Source organism: Lynx rufus, unplaced genomic scaffold (assembly GCF_022079265.1).
Source record: "Lynx rufus isolate CCGP_SWC_20201006 ecotype Redwood Valley unplaced genomic scaffold, mLynRuf1.p SCAF_2, whole genome shotgun sequence".
NCBI lineage: Eukaryota > Metazoa > Chordata > Mammalia > Carnivora > Felidae > Lynx > Lynx rufus.
In genome coordinates this window covers 178946248-178966327 of record NW_025814834.1, presented here as the reverse complement: position 1 = coordinate 178966327, position 20080 = coordinate 178946248, and the positions used below count along the sequence as shown (strand labels likewise).

Sequence of the window (20080 nt, the reverse complement as noted above, 5' to 3'; positions counted from 1 at the left end):
TGTTGAATAAGCATTTCATGTCTGTGACATGTTCAAGAAAAGTCTCTAGTTCCGGTAAAGCATGGCTGTTCTCAGCTTCCTTTTCACCAAAATCCCGATTTCACCGTATGTAGTGAAAATCCTTTCCAGTTAGAGGTTGTAATTATTTCCTTGAAGATGAAATTCTTTTTTTTTCTTTTTATAATTCTTTTGTTGTGAATATGTGTTCTGAAAAAGGAGACAGAGTAAAAATCTCTTTCTGCCACCATCTTTAACCAGAAGTATCCATCCCATATTTATAAATGATTTATATCCCATTATAAAGTATATTTGATGTCTATATATTTGCTTTCTAATGTATGGATGCACTGTTTCCAGTTTTCTGTCCTGTAAACAGCATTGCTATAAATCTTGGTTCATTTGTCACTGATCTGATTCTTTCATTAGCATGTATTCCTATAAATGGAATTTGTGTCAAAAGCTATACGCATACAACTTCTCACACTGCCACATGCTATTTTTAGGGGGCTTGCTATCAGCTACAAGGGGCTGTTGGAGCATCACCTTAGAAGGTAGAGCTCCCAAAGGATGCCCCCCATGGAGGGGAATTCCTGAGACAGGACTCAGAACTGCAATGCTTGTTAAAAGTCTGCATAAATGAGTGAGAGATGCAAGAATTTTCATTTGTGTAATATTTCTTTGCCCTGTTTGAGTACATCATAAAACGTCATTAGATTTTTACTTTTTGTTTTGTTTTGTTTATTTATTTTGAGAGACAGAGACGGCACGAGTGGGGGAGGGGCAGAGAAAGAGGGAGGGAGACAGAATCCCATGCAGGCTCCACACTATCAGCGCAGAGCCGGATACAGGGCTTGAACTCACGAACCGTGAGATCATGACCTGAGCCGAAATCAAGAGTTAGACACACGGGGTGCCTGGGTGGCTCAGTTGGTTAAGCGTCCAACTCTTGGTTTCAGCTCAGGTCATGATCTCACGGTTCGTGGGTTCAAGCCCCATGTTGGGCTCTGTGCTGACAGTGTGGAGCCTGCTTGGGATTCTGTCTCCCTCTCTCTCTGCCTCTCCCCTGCTTGCTCTCTCTCTCTCTCAAAAACAAATAAATAAACATTAAAAAACAATTTAAAAAAAAGAGTCAGACACTTAACCAACAAGTCACCCAGGCGCCCCTAGATTTTTACTTTTTAAAAAATCCATCCCTTTAAATAAATTGATTGGTTGTTTAACTTGGCACTGTAGTAGGCACTGGCCCACGGTAAATGATCCAAAAATGGGTACTTTATTAGCTAGCTTTATTAAAAAACTCCTCAAGGATGTTATAGTATAGAGACAGAGATATGCAAACAAATGAACATTGTTTATTTATTGAAAATATTCATTGAAAATCTACTATGTGCCAGGCACTAGGGCCTGAGGATACAGTCATAAACAAAAGAAAAGTTCTCTGCCCTGTGGAACTTACATGCTAGTGAGGGAAAGACACAACAAATACGATATACATAAGAAATAAGAAAAAAATATGTGTGGGGCACCTGGGTGGCTCAGTCAGTTAAGCGTCCGACTCTTAGGTTTGGCTCAGGTCATGCTTTCACAGTTTGTGAGTTTGAGCCCTGCGTCGGGCTGACCATACAGAGCCAGCTTGGGATTCCCTCTCTCCCTCTCATTCTGCCCCTCCCCTGCTCTCTCTCACTCTCTCAAAATAAATAAACTTAAAAAAAAAAGAAAAGAAAAAAATATGTATAGTAATAGGTAGGGCCATCCCTGAAGGCTTGTGGGAGCCAAGGGCAATTCAATCAATTGAGACCCTATCCAAGATATTTACACCTGAAAGGAGGCTGCACTGACCTCATCTTTCAAAGCTCGCTTGGGATATGGTTGAAGGGGGGAAAATCAAAGTTGAATTTTAGTGAGAAAAGAGGAGTACCAGAACCCCTGAAGCATAGGACACAGGGTGGCTAGTCCCAGAACACAGGAGGAAAACACAGGGAAGGAAGACTGAATGTGTTCATGTTGCAGTGACGTGTGTGGGTGGGAGATGGCCAGGATGGTGAGATACAGGACGCCAGGGAAGGCCTCACTGAGATTTGGTGTAAGGATCTGAAGTCCATGAGGAAGCTAGCTGTACAGATACCTAAGGAAAGGAAAGAGAAGGCAGACTCAAAGGTCTAAATCGCATAGCACACACAGCACAATGGGAGTCAGGAGTCAGTGGGTAGGTGGAGGTAAATCCAAATGAGGGATGAGGGGGACAGAGGAAGCCAACTGGGGACACATGATACTTTGAAAAGATGATGGGGTTCAGCAGTGAGGAGGAAAAAAGATAAAGCCACATATTATTAAACCTATTGCTTGAAACTTGGAGAGGTTTTTATAAGGATGAAATGAGTTTTTAAAGCCCAGGAAAACGCAGGTTAAAGAATATGCTGTTTTTAAGTATCATAAAGTGGTAAGACAAGCACTAACACTGATAACTTGCTGTCTGCATCCGTGGAAGACAGAAACCGAGAAAAAAGACTTAGAGATAATTTACTAGGTCTATGCCAAAGAGATCAATCAGACAACCTCTGGAGATCCTTTCCAGCAATCTGTGAGCCCTTCTTACGCAAAGAATCATTGACATTTCAGTTTAGGAAGGTGGCCAAAAGAGAATCCTTAGCATTTCATTTTATTGAACAGGAACGCAATTGCTCTGAGTCACCTTCCTTCTCAAAAACCTTACATGGCTCCAGTGTTAGGGGAAACTATTTGAGAACATTAAAGGCTGTCTGTGATCTGTATGGTTTTCGTCTCATTCTTTGCCCTAGTCAGACTTAAATCCTCATCACTCTCCAAATGTGTTTGATCAGAGAGTGCTCATCTTCCCATTGCCGATCACACCAACGTTGCTCTTGAAATACCTTTCTTACTCTCCTCCATTTATTTGAAACTTACCTTTCTAAAAGTAAATTTGTGCAACAAATCGTGGTAAGTAGTTTATCAGAAAGTAGTTAAGAGCCTAATTTTGACCAGTTTCCGCTGGGAATCTCTTCTAAGGAAATCATCTGAGGGGCAGCACAGAGATACCCTCAGTGGCATTAATGATTTTTATTTTTCTATTATGGAGAATGTCAAGCACACACGAAGATAAAGGATGGGGACAGTGAAGCGCCCCCCCCCCATATATCCACCACCCAGATCTAACAATTTATGGCCATATTTGTTTCAACTAATGCCATTTCCCTTTAAAAAATCTGCTGAAGTATTTTAAAGCAAATTCCAGATATGTCATTTTACCCCTACATATGTCTATATGCATCTCTGAAAAGTATGAGCATTCTTGCCTAAGCATGATGCCAGTAACACACCTAGCAAAATGAACAGTAACACCCAATCTGTAAGAGTATGTCCTCAATTGTCTTTAAAATGTCTTACTTTCAGTTGGTTTGCTCAAATCAGATCCAAACATGATCTACACATGGCATGAAGTTATTGGGACTCTCATGCCTTTTTGAATCTAGAGTGGACCCCCTCCCTTAATTACCATTTTTCAGGCCACTGACTTGAAGAAACCAGGTCACTTGCTCTGTAGGATAAGCCACATTCTAGATTTGTCTGTGAATCGGTCAGGATAGGCCAGGTTATACTCCAAATTTCATTGACTTAAAACGATGAACCTTTATTTTTCCTTCTGTATGTCCATCTCACACTGGCTGAGAGGTCTGCTACCTGCCATCACCAGGCTCACTTCCAGACCCAGACTGATGAAGTAGTTACTGTGTAGAACGTCACGGCCGGTCGTTGTGACAGAGAAAAAAAAAAAAAGCTTTGAAGTGTCTCATGCAGGCAATTAAATGCTCGGCCTAGCAATCACTTTCCCCTCATCTCATCACCCACAATTGGTCACATGGCCCTACCCAAGCAAAGAAGGCCAGGAAGCATATCTTACCTTGTGCAGGGAAGGCGCAGCTCTGCACTTTTCAGTGAGCTACAAAATGGCCTCTAGTCTATTTGCTTCCTTTTGGTGTCATTTTACTTGTTTATCCATCCCTCGTGTTTCCTGGAAATGGAAGTGAACTCTAGAACTTGACTCGATTTAGGCTCAGTAATTTTGGCATGAGGACTTCGGAGGCTGGCCTGTGTGCTTCATGTTGCATCACATCAGGGGGCATACAGTGTTTAATTGTAGTAGATTATAGCAGTAATAGTCACCACCTCCCTCTCCTCCCATCATATATGTGTGTGTGTGTATGTGCGTGTGTGTATATATATATATATATATACATACATATATATACACACACATATACATACACACACACACACACACACACACACACAGATAATGGGGGGGGGAGAGATTGATTTTAAGAAATTGGCTCATATGATTATGAAGTCTGGCAAGTCCAAAATCTGTAGGGTTGGCTGACAGGCTGGAGACCCAGGGAAGAGCTAATGTTGTAGTACAAGTCCGAAAGCTGTCCACTGGCAGAATTCTTTCTTGCCTGGGAAAGGTCAGTCTTTGTTCTATTAAGGTCTTCAACTGATTGGGTGAAGTCCACACACATTATGGAGGGCAACCTGCTTTACTCAAAGTTCACCAATTTAAATGTGAATCTCATTCAAGAAAAACCCCCACACATAAAACATTCAGAATGTTTGAACAAATATCTGGGCATTGTGGCCCAGTCAAGATAATACACAAAATTAACTATCATAAAGATATTTCACTAAGATTGTGTTGTGGGTTGAACGGTCTCTAAAAAGACATGTTGAAGTCTTAATCCTTGAATGTGACTTTACTTGAAAATACATTGCAGATGTAATTAGTTAAGATGAGGTCACACTGGAGTAGGGTGGACCCTAATTCAATATGGGACTGATGTCCTTATAAGAAGAGAAGACACACAGAAACAGATATGCACAGAGGGAGAATGATGTGAAGACATACAGAGAGCATGCCATATGATGACCGAGGCAAAGTGGAGCTGCGGTGCTACAAGCCAAGGATTTCCAGAAACACCAGAAACTAAGAGAAAGGCATAGAACAGATTCTCCCTCAGAGCCTCCAGTAAGAACAAACGCTGTCAATTCCTTCATTTCTGACTCGTAGCCTCCTGAGCCGTGAGAGACTAAATTTCTATTGTTTTAAACCACCCAATTTGTCGTACATTATTATGGCAGCCCCAAGAAACTAATACGAACCCCACAGGCAAAACACTATGTTCTAATGCCATTGTTTCTATGTGTTTATCAACCTGAGATAACATTAGGTTTACGCATTTCTGTTTTTTTTTTCAATATTCTGGATTTTCTTTTTTTACTTTTTGGCTATATTGGTTATTTATGTTTTCAAAGTTAAACTATATAATAAAGTACATTCAGAGAAGTTTTATTTCCCTCTAGTCTGTCTTATTTTATTCCTTACCTCCCCAACTTATCCAAAAAATCAAATAATATCAATATGGTTGTCTATGGGAAGTCCGATAATGTTTTTCCTAATTCTTCCCTGAGATTTTCAAATCAAGGCAAAATAAAATTAAAAGAAATAAATTATTTGTTCAACAAGACCCAGCTCATGTCGCCTCCATGAAACCTTCCTATAAGTACTTTCTCTTTTCTGAATTCATACATTCCGTGTCTATATTGCTCACTTAGCCCTTTTCAGCAGTTAAAAAATTAATGCACTGAACCTAAAAAAAAAATTAATGCTCTGATATCTGAGGGGCATCCTGTTAGATGTTGTGAGGACACCACGGATTATCAGTTAAGTTTTCACATATAGTCATTTCCTTTGTTAAGCTGTATATAGAAGTGAGAGCTTTCTCATAGCCTACATGGTGGCCAACACTTCTGACTAAAGAACCAATTCCTTTGCACAAAATGGTGAAGAGAAAATAAAAACTGAAACAGATCGATACAAGTCCCTTTAATAAAGTATATCAATGACAACTTCATGTTTAAATAAATGTATTGTTAAAAAATCATGCAAGTGTATTTTGTTACAATGACTAAGAAAGATTTGAGACTGCTATTCCCTCTGCAGAAACACTATGCACAGATGCAAAATGATCAAAGGCTGATATAATAATGAATCTCAAGTAAGTGGCGTGGCCATCCCGGGCCTGTAAAGAAAAAATCAATATGAGTGCTTTTAGCAATTCTAGTTAACTGTTGAATGGCAGTTAGCAGAAGAAAGGGTTTGATGCAAGAACGATATCCTAAATATATAATAATATATAAGCTACAACACTCAGAAGAGAAGCCAGCTGCACATAACAGTGAAGTTGCTCTGATGTATTATCAGGCAAGTATCAGCATTGGTTTGATGAAAAAGAAAGCAGGTGGAGCTAACAATTGCAACTTTACATTTCTGATTAATTTTTTTTTTAACGTTTATTTATTTTTGAGACAGAGAGAGACAGAGCATGAACGGGGGAGGGTCAGAGAGAGAGGGAGACACAGAATCTGAAACAGGCTCCAGGCTCTGAGCAGTCAGCACAGAGCCCGACGCGGGGCTCGAACTCACATACCACAAGATCGTGACCTGAGCTGAAGTCGGACGCTTAACCGACTGAGCCACCCAGGCGCCCCTCTGATTAATTTTTTAAGTGTCTTTCTATGGGGCACCTGGGTGGCTCAGTCAGTTGAGCGTCCAACTTCGGCTCAGGTCATGATCTCATGGTTAATGAGTTCAAGCCCCACATCGGGCTCGATGCTGTCGGCACAGCCACTTCAGATCTTTGGTCCCCTTCTCTCTCTGCCCCTCCCCTGCCTGCATTCCCTCTCTCTCTCAAAAATAAACATTTTTAAAAAGTGTCTTTCTGAAGTATTTTTCATGTTAGATTTCCCTTGTTTTATGATTCTTCTGACTATATACCCTGAAACGTTACTATACTTTCACATTTATATAATTTCTCTGGAAAGCAAATTGACAATATACATAAGCAGCTATAAACATGTCTACACTGATGGACCCAGTAATTCTATTCCTTGAAATTTAATCTTAGAGAATAATTCACAAGGTGACGATCATGGTAGCAAGAACGTGCATAACATGGCCTCTGTAGTATTACTTGTAATGACAGAGGGAGGAAAAATGAAATCAGTTAACATTTGCCTATTTTCATACATTTAATTTTAATTATGAAACTTGTAATATAATATTGTTTAAAAAGATACAAACTTCTTCATTTTGATAACTATGTGATGCATATTGGCAACTAGAAGAAAAAAAGTGTAATAAAAGCTGTTGTGGCAGGCTAATAATAAAATCATGGCTGATTTCCAGCTTCCCATTCCCCCTTACTATTTTCCAAATGTTCTATATAATTTTGCAATGCTCCTTGATTCACAGTGAGTTCTGAAACAAAATACTTACCAGAAGCTTACTAATCATAACCCATTAGTAAAGATGGACAAAAACAGGCAGTTAATATTCTGTCTAATTAAACATTTTTCTGCCCCCCACTGGCCTCTCCAGTCCTTGGGCACATGTGGGTGGTAGAGAAGATAATTAAGAGGATTCAAAAACTTCTACAGAATCTTTTGAAACGCTGCACCCAGTAAGTTGTGAAGAAGGAAACTTAACTTTAAGCCTCATTTAGAGAAATCTTAATTAAACAAACACTATCATCTAAAAAACAAAAAACAAAAAAACACCCCACATTCAGTTGTTTTACTTTTTTGTGTGTTTGTCTAAAACCAGGGCCTGATAAACTAGCAGGAACAGAGAAACTCCTGATGAGGCAGCAGCTTCATCAACGGGCATTCATTCCACTTGACAAGCAAAGCCCAATGGAATGTTGTCGAAAAATGCTGGTTCTCTTTCCACCTCATCTCTCTTTGGCTTATTTGTTGCTGATCCTATGCTCCAGTTCCCCTTATGTGAATCTCCCTTGTCCTTTCATGCTTAAATTAACATCCGATTTTGGCATCTCGACCTTTTTCAATTCCTATTCTAAAGGCCTACGGAATCAAATGAAAGAAAGCAAAGCAAGTAAATACTTCAAAATAAATGAACAAAATAAAGATAAATAAGTGAACTGTTTTTATCCTTGCTGTCATTCTACGAAAGACAAGAGCCTAGTTTATGAATGCTATATTTAGAATATAATATTATTGAGAATAACCTTCTCTGTTGGTTGGTTGGATAAAGAACCTATAGTATAACAGGAAGATATTTATTAACTTTATGACTAAAGAGATAGATTTAAAATTTAAATACATTGTGCTGGCTAAAGATAATGTTTATCTCTACCAAGTATATTTACTTACCATAATTTCTTCATTTTGAAGCTGCCCCTCTGTGTGGACTAGATCTAAAGCAAATTTAACAGAAATGAATTAGGGACCAAAATACATGAGGACAGCTACTGAAATTTATGTTCAGCAAAACATGATGTCTGGTAAACTATAGTTAGATCAGACTTACCAGGGTTTTGGGGTTAAAATTCAATTTCAAAATAGGAATATGTGATATAAAAAGCATGAAAGATAAACTGTGAGTTCTAGACCATCTCTAGTAAGTATAAACAAAAGGAAATGGAAATTACAGTAAAGGAATATAAAGTAAGGAATGGATAAAATGTGGAAATCCCTTTTAAGGATCAAGCTGTTAACAGTTATTATAGGCCTGAAAGGAGCCATCTTTTTTTTTAAGTTTATTTATTTTGAGAGAGAGAGGGAGCATGAGAGAGAGTAGGAAAGGGGCAGAGAGAGAATCTCAAGCCTCAAGCAGGCTCCATGATGTTGGTGCAGAGCCCGATGCAGGGTTTGAACTCACGAACCACGAGATCATGACCTGAGCCGAAATCAAGAGTTGGATGCTTAACCAACTGAGCCACCCAGGCGCCCCTTGAAAGGAGCCATCTTATCACCACTCTCATGGGTCATGACTACAGCTCAGTTTCTCACACTAAATTTTTACTGTGATGTTGAATTATGCTGCCCATGAATTGATCTTTTCAGGTATCTAACTTGAAAAACCTTTACTTATATAATTTTAAAACATTAACTTAGTTGATCACAAGTTAATCACATCAAACATTTTTTGGAAACATGATTTGAATTTTTTTTAATGTTTTTTTAACTTATTTTTGAAGGAGAGAGAGACAGAGCATGAGTGGGGGAGGAGCAGAGAGAGAGGGAGACACAGAATCTGAAGCATGCTCCAGGCTCTAAGCTGTCAGCACAGAGCCCAATGCGGGGCTCGAACTCACGAACTGTGAGATCATGACCTGAGCCGAAGTCAGATGCCCAACCAATGGAGCCACCCAGGCGCCCCTGAATTTTTTTTTTTTTTAATGTTTATTTATCTTTGAGAGACCAAGACAGAGTGTGAGCTGGGAAGGGGCAAAGAGAGAGGGAGACACAGAATTCAAAGCAGGCTCCAGGCTCCGAGCTGTCAGCACAGAGCCCAACGCAGGGCTCGAACTCACGAACCGTGAGATCGTGACCTGAGCTGAAGTCAGACGCTTAACCGACTGAGCCACCCAGGTACCCTGGAAATATGATTTGATTAATATAATAATATTATAATATTATAATATTATAATAATAAATACTGTCATAATTTAGAAATTAACTTTCTTTGTATCAGAATAGTTAGCATGCATACTTTTTCAAGGCACATCCTACAAACAGGGTAGTCTGTAGAAAGTAAGATGGTGCATGACTTTGTTTCCTAACCTCTCTCTCAGGTAATGAATAGTAATCCCCTGCCTGACCCTTTCTTCCTTCTCTAGTCCTGCTCCTGAGAGGTAATGTTTTCAACTCCTTAAGCTTTTTTTCCTGGAATTGTAACATGTTTATATTCCTTTTCTCAATCTGTAAATGATTTACTGACTTTATATTATGGTAGGAGAAAGTTTAGGTCTCTTAGACCAATATTCTCTCCCTTTTCCTCCTGTAACTTTTCCCTCCCACCATCCTTTCAATTTTGAAATCAATACTTGATGGTTACATTATTGCCTATATAAATGTTATTTACTGCTGAAATGAGTAATGGACTACGATCCCATTTTCTTTCTTACACAATTCCTCCTCTACCAGGAGTTAATAATAACCTCTTCTTTCATTTGTTTAGTTTTATAATTATGAAAAATTGGAAAATCTCACATACATAAAAGAAGAGAGGATATAATTCCTGTATACACCTAACATCTTGATTTTATACTTATTAACATTTCAGTATACTTAATTTATGGAATTTTTTTTGCTCAAGTATTTTAAAGCATGTTCTAAGACAACATGACATTTCACCTCCAAATATTTGATTATCTATCTCTAAATAATAAGGATATTTTCTTACGTAACCATAATACTATTATCATACTAACATTAAAAAATGCTTTGGGGTGCCTGGGTGGCTCAGTCGGTTAAGTGTCTGACTTTGGCTCAGGTCATGATCTCCTGGTTTGTAGGTTTGAGCCCTGCATTGGGCTCTGTGCTGACAGCTGGAGCCTGGAGCCTGCTTCAGATTCTGTGTCTCCCTCTCTCTCTGCCTCTCCCCCGTTCGTGCTCTGTCTCTCTCTCAAAAATAAAAAAACACTAAAATAATTTTTAAAATGCTTTAATATTATATAATAACCAGTCCACATTCAAATTTTCCAATTGTTCCCAAAATGTCTTCTTATGGTTGCTTTATCCAAATCAGAATTAAGTCTCTTTTAATCTTGAACTAATTTCCCCCCCATTTTTTCCCACGTCAGACTTACTGAAGGGACCAGAATGCAGAATGACACACATTTTGTCATCTTGCCTCTTCATGGTTTCATTAAATCTGTTCCTCTGACCTCTGTTTCCTATATACTGGAATTAGAACTAAAGGCTTGATCATATTCAGGGTTTGAGGCTTTCACCAAATGTCTTTGTGATCTTTGGCTGTCTTTTGTTACTTATTTCAACGTTTTTTTTTGTTTTTTTTTTTTTTAATTTATTTTTGGGACAGAGAGAGACAGAGCATGAACAGGGGAGGGGCAGAGAGAGAGGGAGACACAGAATCGGAAACAGGCTCCAGGCTCCGAGCCATCAGCCCAGAGCCTGACGCCAGGCTCGAACTCACAGACCGCGAGATCGTGACCTGGCTGAAGTCGGACGCTTAACCGACTGCGCCACCCAGGCTCCCCTGTCTTTCGTTACTTATAATAAATCACTTGAAAATTGTGTGCATGAAACCAGGCTCACTGACTAGTGGATTTCAATAGGTGGCCAGGAAAAAGCTAGCCTTTGTCAATATCCACAGGTCTTTTTTCTATAGCCATTCAGTTTCTCCAAAAATTAATCATTCGGTCTCCTGGCCAGGACTATATTCTTGGTTGCTGTCATAAATAGTAGAGCACAGAGGAGTTCCCACCATTCAATATGCAGGCTTCCACTTAAATCCCATTTTCAACTCCATGCCTCACTTAGCTTTCTCTATTATGCCTGGTCTCCCGGAGTGCTGAGCCTCAACATTCAGTGTTCCTAGTCACCCCTTGCAAGTGGTTTGTGGTCCAGCTTTGTGGAATAGGAGAACTTGCCTAGGGCCCAAACATTCTATATATAGATATTCAACTAATCACCCTTGTTTTCTGTTCCTTGTCTCACTTGCACTTTCCATGGTACCTCTTACATTCAAATTCTAGACCTTTCTAGGGTTCTGTTTGGGCAAACTGGTGTGTTTCACACTGCTATTCTCCTTGACACTTAGGTTATAACTTACTCCATTCAGCTGTACAAGTTAATTCTCTTCCACCTGTATCCTCTCTTCCATAATATCCATCTCTCACATCTGCTTTGATCTCCTATGGTTTTTGTTTGCTTTTATTTTTTGCCCTTGTAGGTTTATGCTTCCTTTTCCTTCCTTCTTTCTTTCTTCCTTTATTTTATTTTTTACTTATTTTTGAGAGAGTGTGCTCGCATAAGTGGGGGAGGGGCAGAGAGGGATACAGAGGATCCAAACTGGGCTGCATGCTGACAGCCAAGAGCCCCACGTGGGCCTCAAACTCACAAACCATGAGATCATGACCTAAGTTGAAGTCAGACACTCAACTGAGCAAGCCACCCAGGTGCCCTGACTCCTTTTATTTCTTTATCATTATTTTCACGGTATTTTCATGGAAGGAAAGGAAATAGACACATGAAGGCAATATGTTGTGTTTAACTCGAGGAAATTCTGCTGATGATATTAAATAGTACCACTAATTAGGAAGGAAGGAAAGACAAGAAACTAACATTTACTGTCTACCATATGCCAGATACTAAGTTCACAAAAACCTTAAATGGTAGGTTACCATCACCATTTTTCAGATAAGGATTCTGAAACCCCAAAAAATTAAGTATTAACATGGTAACAGTTGCATAACCAGTAAGTGAAAAAGCAGTCTTGTATTCAAACCTGAGTTTTTCTGGGCTCTAAATAAATCACAAGAGTCATCTTTTTCCACCAAAATGCAGTCGAATTGGAAATACAGAATCAAAGGACAATACTCCTTCATTATCAGAATAATGCTGGTAAAAAACAAGCACATACCTCTTTCAATCCATGGCTCAAAATCAACTGGCTCTTTAGAGGTGCTCTTTTCAATCCTCAACGTCCTCACTGACATTGTAAGCAAACAAAATAAATAAAGTGTTAATTACCTACCTGATTTTATGTTGCTGTCCCTATATTCCTTTTTTCCTCTGTTTCAAAGTGTCAACCACTGGTGGGACTGCACAAAATACTGGGATCAGAAACACCATTGAAAAATCATCCACATACTCTGTTTTTCTGTAGGGCCCAATGGTAAAATGCAGTCTTATGTCACTATAATCTTATAAATGTACTAACAACACAAAGTTAGTAGAGTCTTTTTTTAAAAATTTTTTTAAAGTTTATTTATTTTTTAGAGACAGAGAGAGAGTGCAAGCAGGGGAGGGGCAGAGACAGAGGGAGACACAAAATCCAAAGCAGGCTCCAGGCTCTGAGCTGTCAGCACAGAGCCCAACATGGGGCTCGAACTCACGGACCGCGAGATCATGACCTGAACCGAAGTTGGACGCTCAACCGACTGAGCCACCCAGGCGCCCCTAGAATCTTTGAATTGGTATCATCCAGAGTTTTTTGAATACTGGTAATAATAATAATAATTATTATTATTATTTATATTCTGATAATATTATTATTACTATTATTATTATTATTATTATTAGCGGTCTTGGTCATAAATATTTACTAGAGAAACTACTGTGAGCCAGGCCTATTCACTCATTCACTCCTGACCATAATCTTATGAGAAAAAATATTACCAATCCACTTTATTGATGAGGAAACAGACTTAGAGAAATCAGGCACCCTAGAGAAGTAAGGCAAAGTGTTCAATGATACACAACTAGTAGGGGCCAAAAGTGGAATTCTAACTTTAGGTGTGTCTGACTCCAGAGCCTCTAAAATTAATGTCCGAAGAGAGACTTAACCAGAATGTAGGCATTTTCCTTCTGCCTTGATTTTTCTCCATTACCCCTAACCCAGATCCTGCTACCCCAGAACCACTCTTCTCTTCTTTGTTCTGCGCCCTAGGGGGAGGATCCCTGTAGACAGCACCACTGGCTACTGGTCAGATTTGGCTAATGGGAGGCACTGGGAGGAAATTGGAGGGCAGTGGCAAAGTGAGATCAAGTTTTTTCTCCACTCCCTGCCTGCTTCCATGCCATGTCTTTGACAGTGGTTGGGTCCCTTCATGATTACAGCTGCTGCTGGGCCACAGGCTCCAGCTCCCACTGGGCTCCGATAACACTGTTTCCATCCCTTATCCCAGGAGTGGTAATGACTTATTGCTGTAGCCAGTTTCAGGATGTTCCCACCATCCCTGATTTGTTTCTTTATTCAGACCATAATTTTGTAAGTAATCTCATCAATAAATTCATTTGAACCATCTGGGATATATTGTTTCCTGCCATGACTTTGTCTGAAATACTTTATCCTTAAATAAACATAAGACAGGATTAGAATGATGTTCCAATGGGAGAGTCTCCTCCTAACCCCCCTCAGAAAATGCCATTATTAATAGAAGAATCAAAATTATCCCATGCAAATAATCAGGGTTATCAGATTTTCAGAAAGAATTTGACAGAGGAACCCCAAGCCAAATGAATCTGGAATAAAGATGTTGAAGAACTTAGTGTTCTGGCAAGCTGGCTTCTTATGTTTATAATAGGTCTTTTGCCAAAGATTATCAAATAGTAAATTGCATGGAAATTATTATGCACTTTGGAAGGGTTTCAAATTTGCAATTTTAGAGAAGCTAACTGTGCTCAAGGCAGTTAACCCATATTCCTCACTCTCCCACCCCAGCCATAAAACTGCAAAAAAAGTTAGTGTTCTGCCAAGAAGTTTACTTGTTTTGCCAAAAGTTTACATATGTGCCCTCTGCCTATGGGAAAATTAAAAGATGATGAATAATCACATATGATATGCTTACCAAAGTAACTTTGGATTACAAGTCTTTCAATCCTTACATGTTTGTGAAAACAAATAATGAACTCTTGGGGAAACATTCCTGTTGTGGTCCAAAATGTATCTGGATTCCTATTGTTAATTTTAAAGAAAAAAGAGAAAGGAAGAGCCAAATAAAAATGTTTAATCACAAAATTCTAGTGAATAAGTATTTTAAAAAAAATAAATGACCCTGGATTCTTATAATTCCTTTCTATCTCTTCCTTCTGCCTCTAATCTCTCCCCAACTTTAATAATTCTTCTTTACTACTAGCAGATCTATTTTTTAAAAACACAGAAACAGAACTGATATCGCTCTGGTCTGAAAGCTTCAGTGGCCCCTTATTGCTCATAAACATGACTGTGTAGTATGGCATTTTACGACCCTGTACAATTTGGTCCATTATTAAAGTACACTGTCTCCCATCATAGTATCCTCTCTCATTACTGTAGTCACATTGGGCCAATTAAGATTCTGCAAAGACATCATATAGGCTCATGTTTCTGTGCCTCACTTAATTCATGAGATTCTCTTGACCCGAAAGCCTTTTTTCCCTCACAAGTTTATTCACTCTTTGGTCCCATCTCTCAGCCCCAACAAATCAGAATCACTTCCTCAGGCCTCCTTTGCACTTAGCATCGATTTTTGCATTGGTACTTATTTCTTGTGTTTTTATGGCTCCTGCTAGATGCTGACTTTTCTGAGTCAAACCGCTTTCTCTTACTTATCTTTATACCCCAGCAACTATCACAATGGCTGACCCATAGTAGATGCAGAATAGATGTGTGTTGAGAAAAAAATGCACTCAATTTTAAGTCACATATATAATTAAATATATAGTACTAAATATAACTATATAACTATAACTAAATATATAGTACTGCCTACAGAAATAACCATTTCTATTTTCTTTTTCTTTTTTGGAGGCAAATTTATACCTATGGTGAAATTTATCTTAAGTCTATAATTCAATGAGCTTAGACAATGTATATAGGTCAACCAATACCTCAATCAAGGTACATAACATTTCCATTGTTCCAGAAACTTTCCTTCTCTTTCCTTCCAGACAATTCTTACCTCCCTTAGGCAATTACTGCTCTGATTTCTATGACCACAGACTATGCCAAAATTTGGTTACTCATTCTTTTGTTTGATATTTTGTTAGATATTTGGATTGCTTCCAGTTTTTTAGTATTATGAATAGGTGATTACACACATTCTTATACAAGTGTTTTTGTGGACATATTTTCAATTTCTCTTGGGTAATTATTAGGAGTAGAAATGCTGGGTCACAGGGCAGAGGTATATTTAATTTTACAAGAAGCTGTCAGATTTCCAAAGTGGTTGTACTATTTTATACTCCTACCATCAATGTAAGAGGGTTCTAGTTGCTCCACACCCTTGTCAACACTTGCTGTTGTCAGTCTTTTAAATGTTAGCCATGCTAATGGATGTAAAATGGTGTCTTACAATGATAATTAATTTGCATTTCTCTGATAACAAATGTTGCTAAGCATTTTTTCATGGGCTTTTTGGCCATTCACACATTTTCTTTTGTGAAATGCCTGTTAAGTGTTTTTTCTTTTATTATTAAACTGGTTATATAGTTGACTTGAACAATGTGGGGGTTAGGGCTGCCGACCTGATACACAGTCAAAATCTATGTATAACTTTTGACCCCCAAAACCTAACTACTAATAGCCTAGTATTTACCAGAAGCTTTACTGACAACACAATCAATTAACAATATTCTGTATGTTATATGTACTATATAATGATACAATAAAGTAAGCTAGAGTAAAAAACATGTTAAGAAAATCTGCAGGAAAAGAAAATACGTTTACACCACTGTACATATATTTATTCAGAAAAAAATCCCATGCAGTTCAAACCCATGTTGTTCAAGGGTCAACTGTACATTACTATATATTTTTGTAGGAGTCCTTTGTGAAATAATATGTATTGTGTATATTTTTTTCCAGTCTGTAGTTTGCCTTTTCCTTTTCCTCCTTGTGTCTTTCAATGGGTAGAAGTTTTATTTTTGGTGAAGTCCAGTTTTACAACTTTTTTCTTTTATGTTTAGTGATTTTTACGTCCTAAGAAATCTTTGCTTACCCCATTGTCATGAAGGTACATTCTAATGTTTTCTTCTCAAAGCTTAGTAATTTTAGCTCTGAGTGGAGATCTATGATCCATCTTGAATTAACTTTTATGTTTGGTATAAGGTACGGGTAGAGGTTCATTTTTATTTGTATGTTTATTCAGTTGTTCCAGCACCATTTACTAAAAGACTTTCCTTTTCTTATTTAATTGCTTTGATGTCTTTGCCTAAAATTAATGGACTGTATATGGGTAGATCTATTTCTGCCTCCTCCATTTTATTCCATTGTTCTGTTTCTATATCCTTAGCCTTCTGTTGAAAATTAATTGACCTTGGGGCATCTGGGTGGCTCAGTCAGTTAAGCATCTGACTTCAACTCAGGTCATGATCTCACAATTCGTGGGCTCAAGCCCCGTGTAAGGCTCTGTGCTGACAGTTCAGAGCCTGGAGCCTGCTTCAGATTGTATCTCCCTCACTCTCTGCCCTTCCCCTGCTCATGCTCTCTCTCTCTCTCTCTCAAAAATAAATAAACGTTAAAAAAATTTTAAAAAGAAATAAAATTAATTGACCTTGCATAAGTGGGTCTATTTCTGGGCTTTCTATTCTGTCCCACTGATATAGATACCTATCTTTACAAAAATATCACACTGTTTTGATTACTGTAAGTTATTTTTAAATCTTGAAATCAAATCACATAAGTGCTCAAACTTTCTTCTTTTTCAAGATTATTTTGACTAGACGAGACCCTTGCATTTCCATATACATTTCAGAATCAACTTGTGTTTTATGCAAAAAGTCATTTGAGATTTTAATCGACATTGTGCTGAATCGATGGTTATGTTAGGGAGAAATTGCATCTTGACAATATGAAATTTTCCAATCATTAATGTAGTGCATTTTTTTCATCTATTTATTTAATTTTTCTCAGCAACATTTTATAGTTTTCAGTGTAAATATTTGCGTATCTTATTAAATTTATTCTTAACTCTCTTATATTTTAACTGTTATTGTAAATGGAATTTTTTAAACTTCAGTTTCCAAATGTTTCCTGCTATTATATAGTAATACAGTTGATTTTTATATATTGACCTTGCTAAATTTACTTATTAGCTCTAGTAGGCTTTCTTTGGTAGATTCCTTGTTTTTTGTAGATTCAGATGAAACAATGCAATCTGTGAACAGAGACAATTTTATTCCTTCTAATATTTATGCCTTTTATATCTTTTTTTTTTCCTTATTGCATGGTTTAAAACCTCCAGGACAATGCTGAATAGAAATGGTGTGAGAGCAAACATTCTTGCTCTATTTCCAATCTCAGGGTGAAAGCATTTATTATTTCAGCACTAAGCTGAATGTGTTTAGTAGATGACTTTATCAGACTGGTTAATCTGATTGGTTGCTAAGAACTGTTATCATAAATGAATGTTGGATTTTGTCAAAATCATCTATTGGGATGATCATCTGATTTTTCCCCCTCGTTCTGGCAATGTGGTGAATTACACCCAACCTTGTATTCCTATGATAACGTGGTAAATATGCCAACCTTGCATTCCCAGGATTAATTCCATTTGCTGAATTCAGTTTATAAGGATTTTTGTGTCTATGTTCATAAAGAATATTGTTCTTTAATTTTCGTTTCTTGTTTCCTTTCCTTCCTTTCCTTTCCTTGTAATGTTTTTGTCAGATTTTAGTTTCAGGGTTACACTGTTCTCATAAAAAACAATTTGAGAAATGTTTCTTCCTCTATTTTTGAAAGATTTATACTATTTTTTCCTCAAAATATTTGACAGACTTTACAATAGATACATGGCTATTCAAATACCCTTTTTCATCTTTTGTCATTTTTATAGGTTGAGTTTTTCAAGGAATCTGTCCATTTAAGTCGTCAAATTTATTAGCCTAAATTTGTTCTTTTTTAATTAAAAACATTTTTTAATGTTTATTTATTTTTGAGAGAGAGAGAGAGAGAGACAGAGCACAAGTGGGGGAGGGGCAGACAGAGTGGGAGGGACAGAATCCAAAGCAGGCTCCAGGCTCTGGGCTGTTCAGTGCAGAGCCTGATGTGGTGCTCGAACCCATGAACCATGAGATCGTGACCTGGGCCGAAGTTGGATGCTTAACTAACTGAGCCACCTAGGCGCCCCTAATGGAAAATATTTTTAAATTGAGGTATAACTGACATCTAACATATTAATTTCAGGCATACAACATAATGATTTAATATCTTCAATTTGTCCTTGATAGTGACTTATTAATCTTTTAGAAGCTGTACTGATACTGCTTTTTTTAAAAAATGTTTTTAATGTTTATTTATTTTTGAGAGAGAGAGAGAGAGAGAGAGACAGAGCACAAGCAGGGGAGGGGCAAAGGGAGAGGGAGACACAGAATCTAAAGCAGGCTCCAGGCTCTGAGCTGTCAGCATAGAGCCCAACATGGGGCTTGAACTCATGAACTGTGAGATCATGACCCAAGCCAAATTTGGATGCTTAACTGACTGAGCCACCCAGGGAACCCAATATTGCTTCTTTCATTGCTGGTACTGGTAATTTATATTTTCTCTATTCTTTCTTGGTCAATCTTACTAGTGGTCTATAACTTTTATTAATCCCTTCAGATAATCAATTTTGGCTTTGTTAATTTTTTCTAATTGTCTATTTTCTATTTCATTGATTTCTGCTCTTTATTATTTATTTTCTTCTACATTCTTTGGGTATACTTTGCTCTTCTTTATCTAGCTTCCTAAGGTGGAAATTTATTTGTTGGTTCTTAAAAATTCTTTATAATAGAAAATATTTATGCTATAAATTTCCCTGGAATCACCCACATTAGCTGCATCTACAAATGTGAATATATTGTGTTTTCATCATCATTCAGTTAAAAATATTTTCTAATATACCTTGTGATTTCTTCTTTGACCCATGGGTTATTTAGAAGTGCCATGCTTAAAATCTAAGTTTCAGAGATATTCTTCCAGGTGTCTATTTAAAATTTATTTGTAATTTACTTACATAGTGGTCAGAGAACAAATTCTTTTCTCCAGCTTTATTGCAATATATTCAACATAACAACATTGCATAAGTTTAATGTATACAACATGATGATTTGATACGTGTATATGTTGTAAAATCATGACCACAATAAAGAACACAACCATCATCTCACATGTTTACCATTTTTTGGAAAATATATTCCCTAAGATCTGAATCTTTTGACATTTATTGAGATTTTATACCCCAGTACATTTTAGTGAATGTTTAATGTATACTTGTTCCCTGTGCCATTGTTGATTATAGTGTTGTATAAATGTCAGTTTAGTCAAGGTGACTGACAGTATTGTGCAGATCATTCTATCTTTACTATGCCTTTACTATCTGTATCTTTAGATTTTTCATCTGGCTGCTTTACCATTACTGAAAGAAAGTTGTTAAAATCTTCAAGTATGATTATGGATTTGTCTATTTCTCTTTCATCTGTCAGTTTTTGCTTTATAAATTTTGAAGATCTATTATTAGGTCAGTATACATTTAGGATTATTATCTCTTCCTGATGA

At 37.5% G+C, this 20080-nt stretch overlaps 1 protein-coding gene across 5 annotated transcripts in view; it reads right to left on the bottom strand.

Annotated features, from left to right (window-relative positions):
- Positions 1 to 3623: 3623 nt before the first annotated feature.
- The window catches only part of IFT25 (intraflagellar transport 25), a 33283-nt gene continuing 16826 nt past the window's right edge, over positions 3624 to 20080 (bottom strand). For 4 of the 5 annotated variants that reach the window (XM_047084056.1, XM_047084053.1, XM_047084055.1 and 1 more), the window contains 4 exons: positions 14415 to 14521; positions 12485 to 12553; positions 8248 to 8291; positions 5885 to 6095 (listed from right to left, as the gene is read on the bottom strand). In XM_047084056.1, coding sequence (XP_046940012.1) covers positions 5982 to 6095; positions 8248 to 8291; positions 12485 to 12553; positions 14415 to 14521 — 334 coding nt within the window. In that variant the 3' untranslated portion in view covers positions 5885 to 5981. Of the gene's footprint in view, positions 4031 to 5884; positions 6096 to 8247; positions 8292 to 12484; positions 12554 to 14414; positions 14522 to 20080 lie in introns of those variants that run through there. The other variant, XM_047084054.1, reaches the window with a different exon arrangement.